The sequence below is a fragment of the Asterias rubens genome, chromosome 12 (assembly GCF_902459465.1).
Source record: "Asterias rubens chromosome 12, eAstRub1.3, whole genome shotgun sequence".
NCBI lineage: Eukaryota > Metazoa > Echinodermata > Asteroidea > Forcipulatida > Asteriidae > Asterias > Asterias rubens.
In genome coordinates, this window is record NC_047073.1 from 3,275,486 (window position 1) to 3,281,894 (window position 6,409).

General features: G+C 38.0%; 1 protein-coding gene across 3 annotated transcripts in view; it reads right to left on the reverse strand.

Moving 5' to 3' along the window:
- LOC117297578 (receptor-type tyrosine-protein phosphatase S-like) overlaps positions 1 to 6,409 on the reverse strand; it is a 47,801-nt gene extending 41,392 nt beyond the window's left edge. For 2 of the 3 annotated variants that reach the window (XM_033780679.1, XM_033780677.1), the window contains exons 1-4: positions 6,210 to 6,409; positions 4,205 to 4,337; positions 1,100 to 1,384; positions 16 to 195 (exon numbers count right to left, since the gene is read on the reverse strand). In XM_033780679.1, coding sequence (XP_033636570.1) covers positions 16 to 195; positions 1,100 to 1,384; positions 4,205 to 4,298 — 559 coding nt within the window. In that variant the 5' untranslated portion in view covers positions 4,299 to 4,337; positions 6,210 to 6,409. The remainder of the gene's footprint in view (positions 1 to 15; positions 196 to 1,099; positions 1,385 to 4,204; positions 4,338 to 6,209) is intronic. The other variant, XM_033780678.1, reaches the window with a different exon arrangement.

The window sequence follows — 6,409 nt, forward strand, 5'->3', positions numbered from 1 at the left end:
AAAGGAAAAACTTACATGATGTTAACTTGATTCTCTCTGTGCTAAGGTCCACAGGGATATAATCTTTGAACCATAAAAGCTCAGGGTCCGGATTGCCCGATGCCTCACAATTGAGAACTGCAGAATATCCTTTCTCAACCACATCCAGAGCAGGGCCTCTTGTTATGACTGGGAAACCGGCAGGAATGCTGGTAGCTACAGACAAAAAATGAAAACAAAACATCATGTACACAATCTACATTATTTCATAAACAAAACCAATCAATGATTGCCAAACATTGGTAAAGCGCACGGGATTTGTTTGCGGCAACACACAACAACAACTGTGTTTATGATTCTTAAAGGATTTGGGTACCTTTTCAAAATGTCCATAAATTTACATTAAACTTACAGGGTTTGAAGATAATGATAGTGGAAAGCTTCCCTTCAAATATTACTTACCGAGGTGCTGCAGTTTTTGAGAAATGAGTAAAATAATGTCATGAAACTACGTTTGTAAAGGATTAAAATAATTTTCGTCTCATTATTTTCATGACATTGTTTTACTCATTTCCCAAAAACTACAGCACCTCAGCAAGTAATATTTTCAGGGAAGCTTTCCACTATCATTATCTTCATGCTGTGTAAGTTTAGTGTAAATCTGTGGACATTGTGTTTGTGGTCCTACAAAAGTTACATAGACCCTTTAATTCCATCATGTGGAAATAAGCCAATTTGTTCAGTTTGCCTACAATCACTGATAGACCGAGTCATTTATTTGTCAATTTTGACAAGACCTTGTTTGAATCTGAAAATTACAGGCACTGGCTCCCACCAAACAAAAACAACAACTTGCGGAATGCCAACAAAATGTGCCCCCCAAAATGAAGAACTGGTCCTTACAAAAATAGTTGCATCCCATCCCTTGTCCAAGCACTCAACAATACATTGTAGCTCTTGCATCAAGATGGTAAGCTACAATGTGAATGCGCGTCGCAAAAATGTTTTGGTTTGAAAAATAAAAATAAATAACAGAAGAACACACAAGAAGATTTTCTCCCAACTTTAACAAAGAAAAAACAATCATGATTATTTTGTATGTGTAACACTGTACATTTACCTTTGTAAACTGTCAGTCGAGCAGTACTCCTAGCAGTGCCTGCTATGTTAGATGCAATACAGTGAAACTCCGCATCATCACGTACATCTTTGAGTGGTTCTATCCTCAAAACTGACCCAGAGGGCATCTCAAGAATTTCTGTTCTTATGTTTGTTGCCTCGCGAGATCCTTTTTCCCATCGAAACAATGGTGCAGGGTCTCCTGAAGCTTGACAGACAAACTGAATAGCACCTCCAGCAATACCAAACTCAGATTGGATCTCCTTTGTGATGACTGGTGGTTGAACTGCAAAAACATACAAAACAAGAATTAATATTTGAAGCAAACTCAAATTGCCTACATACAATGGTGAATTCTGCAACCAATTTCACAAAGTAGTGAGTGCCTTAAAGGCAGTGGACACTATTGGTAATTACTCAAAATAATTATCAGCATAAAACCTCACTTGGTAACGAGTAATGGGGAGACGTTGATAGTATAAAACATTGTGAGAAACGGCTCCCACTAAAGTGGCATAGTTTTTGAGAAAGAAGTAATTTTCCACGAATTTGATTTCGAGACCTCAAGTTTAGAATTTTAGGTCTCGAAATCAATTATCTGAAAGCACACAACTTCGAGTGACAAGGGTGTTTTTTTCTTTCATAGTTTTCTCGCAACTCCTACGACCAATCGAGCTAAAACTTTCACAGGTTTGTTATTTTATGCATATGATGAGATACACCAAGTGAGAAGACTTGTCTTTGACAATTACCAATAGTGCCCATTGTCTTTAACAGTATAATGCAATGTCATAAAGTTGAGTAACAATTAAGTGTTGCACCCCTTGCTTAAGTTTCATTTCACAAAACTTGTCTCAGCTGCAAACTTTTTAATAATGAATCAAAAAATGAACACTGTGGAAGATCCTGATGAGAATAACAGACTGGCCATAAATCCTGATCTTTCAGCCTCCACACAACCATGTACAGCGAGAAGTGTTTAATAAAATTGCTCAACTTGGACAAGACTGTGTTTAATTTGACATGAAAATTCTACAGAATTTATAAGTAGCGAGATGCCAAGCTTCGAGCAGCACCTGCTAGGTGTGCACAATTCTCGCATCTTAAATTTAGCGAGAGGTAAAGTGGGGTGAGGTTGGTATTTGGAGGGACGGCCATGACAGAGGTAATAATCATTTTGTAGAATTGGCATGAAACTGGTAGTTAAAATTGCCTGCACTCCTCACCCTCCTTTCTGTCTTTCCTTCTCCAACTACGAAGCATAGTTTTGAGTGTTCATTGCCGGAATTGACTTTTAATATTGGGAAAGGATGAACTTGGCAATTAAAGATGCTTGGCAGGATGAAGGTTTCTTGATGTCAAAACCTGTATTGATCGACTAAAAATGCCTTACAATTCCATGCTGGTTTCTATTCTATGAGGGAAAATTTGGCTCTTTGCACTCCAATAATTCTGAAAATTCTGTATTTTTGTTCCTGGAGTTCCTTTCTTTAATTGTTTATTTCTTTGTTTCTCTTTATCTTTGTTTCTTAACTTTTTTTCTAATATCCAGACCTTCATTAGAAATAGAAGGAGCTTTTTTAATCGCTCTCCTGAGAATACTCAGGAGCTCAATTTGAGCTCCTAAAAAAATCACTCTTCTTAGATTGTCCAGGAGCTCAATTTGTTTGATAGCATACTCAGTTTATGATTACTAAAATGGTCAGGTCGGATCGGACTCGGACGTACACAAATAAAATTTACAGACAAAATAAAATAAAACAACCCCGATCCCACTCCCGTGTGACAAAATACCGCACGATTTTAAGGTTTTATGTTTAATGTTTCCTTTTTTCTGAAATATTTTCACATTTGATATAAAGTATTAGAAATACACATTTTCTAACGAGAAAATACGTCGTTGATCCATAAGGGTTATCGCGATTCAGAAACGCACTGCATTGTGGGAAGGAATATGGGGCGGTTACTTTGCAGTTTGTACAAATCGCGCACGCAACACCTATACCTTTGTGTGCGTTCAACAGCGCCCTCTATTGATATTTTGCTATTCGCGATAAACCTTATGGTTGATCTAGTACTAGTATTGCACGGACGACGTACAGCAGCGTGTGTGTGGGGGTGTGTGTGTGTGTGTGTATGTATGTACGTACGGACGTGTAGTAATGTACCCGGCTGCGAGTTTGTAAAGCTAGCAATCTGTTAATTGCGCTGCTCAATCTCGCGATTGCACAACAGATGTTGATTGAGCTACGTACACCGACGGTATGCGCTTCGCCCTCGCATTTGCGCCGCCTGGAAATGCACTAAAACTCCCACGTGACACGTCGAGTCTTGTCTCAATGCGTTTATTGCTGGTTCGCGTAGATTTTACCAATAGAGGGCGTTTAATATCACACTAGTGCATCGTTCCAAAGCGACCTCTAGCGTTCAATGTTTCTTTTATTTATTGTCGTACGCAAAGTAAAAACGACTGGCGTGAAATCTGCTATTGTGTTATAAATAAAATACACCGTAATGATCGCGGAGGAGCGCTGTCGATCGCGCACCTGAAAACAGCCCCAGGAACGAAGGTCTGTAATATCAGCGTTTTGCTGTTTTTTCCTTCTCCTTAGTTATAATTTAGTTGCAATTTTTTAGTGTTTTCATATTATGTATTGTTCTTTGTTTTGTTATTGTATGAGTGGGGCCTGAACAAGCTTATGCTTCTAGGAGACCTCCATCCTCACACAAAATTCCATTGTATTAAATGTTTCCTTAATCATTATAATATAATGTAAATTATATCACTTTTATTTGTGTGTGGCCACTGTTTGCGAACAGCGGATCAACCTATATCGCATCTGGTCTTCTGGAATCCTCCTGGCGGACATCCAAAACGCGGCAGGAGGAAAATGAGCTACACTGACACCATCACCCGAGACACAAATCTCAATCCAAACGAGACTCAACAACTCATTAGGGACAAAGCAACCTGGCACCACTTCATCAAAGCTGCTTCTACTATTCCGTCTAAGGACGAAGGATGATGATGATTTGTGTGTGGTAAAAATAAAAGAAATGAATGAATGAATGAAATCAGATGTTGCTCATTGAACAACTTTCTCACCTGCAAGATTGCCTTCCAGTGTCCAAACAATGGTGACTAACACATACAGGTAGGTCCTTCGGTGGGTAAGGGATTGACAGTGACGCCCACCCATCCTGCCAATGACGCCTGTACACAAGTGAATACTGTTTATCTGTGTGAAAGAAAGAATTAGATACAACTTACAAAAACTTCACATCACTTAAATCCTAAAACAAAGCCATAGTTCTCTCAAAATTAGTTTGAGTTCAAGGTCTTTGTGAACATTCATTCCATTGAAGACCTGTAGGCTTTCATTTTTGAAAGGGCACCAAGGCAATGACCAGGGGGCATGGAGGCAATCTCCTCAGTCAAGTATCCGTGCTGTTGTTGAAATTTCTATTGTTGAATGAACGTAGTAAATAAAGTACGAAAAGAGCATGCCCTTATAAATTTAAGATCTGATCCTAAACCATAGAGCTATATATTGACTAGAGCGCTAACTTGCTCTGTGTTTTAAAGCCATCCTCAGCGCAGACATGTTTGATGTGTTGCGTGACTATGGAACGATTTTAATTTCAAGAGAAACACAATGCCGCAATTTTTTTTACGCTCAGCGTAAGTTTAGTTTGAAACTTAAGACAGTTTAACAAACTTTGGACAAGCAAACATTAACAAAATAAATAACAATTCACGAAAATGTTTGCAACTATTATATCAGTTTAAAAACAAATAGGCCTAAACACTCCTACACAAGAAACGTGAAGTATTTTTTTTTAAGAAGCCATATTATAGACAATCATTTTACAAATGAATATTATTTGAGAACAAAAGTACATTAATTTTTGAAAATTTAAACAATAAATTATCTAAAAACCAGGAAAAAAAGTTAGTCAACCATCCTGATTTTTATCACCCCCAATAAACTAATGTGAAGTAGGGGGTGACACCCAAGGGGGACACCCAAGTGTTCTCCAACCTATGAAAAGTCGTGGCGCACAGCCATACTGTCTGTGGCGCAATGCCACGCTTTATAATCGTAGCCAAGCTTTAAAATAATGTCACCCAGTTAAAAAATTTTTACTCTGTATTGTAAATTTAGTATAGAAATAAGAACAACATCTTTTGTTGTTTTCGTTTTATACAATTTGCGCGCTAGTGAAAATAAAAATGCGGGCGATCCAAATTTTTGGTCGACTCTCCCTGCGGGTGATTGGAAAAAAAGTTAAGCATATTATTTTTCATTCCATTGTAGAAGCTCATTATCTCACTTTATCTTGAAAGAAAGAGCATCCTCCAGTATATTTGAAAATGTACTTCTTGTGGCAGTCGACAAAATGGACATTCAGAAATTTAGACCCGTCAATATCTGGTCCCAAAAACGCAATTAAGTAAACTTAACTTTTCACAAGGATAACTTTCCGCACCTCGCCACCACTTTTTCACTAATTTTTACAAAAAGGGATATCTCGTTTAAGTAAATTAGATGCTATATTATTTCATATCGAATAAAAAAGTGGTGGCGCCATGCGGAAACTTTTCCTTTCACAATTTCAAAGATATTTTGTTTTCTATGGATTTATTAGGCCTAATCTTTATTCTTCTGGAAAACTGAATCCTTGCTTGGTTTAGACAACACAGCTACTTTTCACACACAAACAGATACGTTTACAAAACTGCCATTTTGACAGACTCGCTAACTATTGTTGATCATGTATATAAAAAGAGATGTAGGCATGATCCTGATAGACCGACTGTGGAGGCTAGGTAGGTTCAGTTGTCAAAACATCAACATCCCATTCCCATAACATAGGGCTGTCGGAACATAGCCTAGGGTTTTTTAAACATAGGGGTTGTCGGAACAAACAAAGGGGTGCCGGAACATAGGGGTGTCGGAACATACATAGGGGTGTTTATATTCTTTCTCCATGAAATATAAACCTTCCTTAAATTAAACCAACTGACCAACTGACCAAAAAGTTAGCTAGGCATAGTCATCGACATCAGTCAGATCATCGTATCTATCTTTTTTTAAATTCATACTTACACAAGTGTTCAGTTATCGGAGTGTTATGTATATTTCCGAATGACTCCCCACATTATACCACACTTAGAGTTGGAGTGAGCAACTTACGATGACATGGACAAATCAGTGACAGTTCTCTTCGTATTTTCCGTGTTTTGCGCTGTTGTAAAGATGGCCGCCGCACCTAGTATTGTATTGTATTGTAGTCTACTCTGCATGCA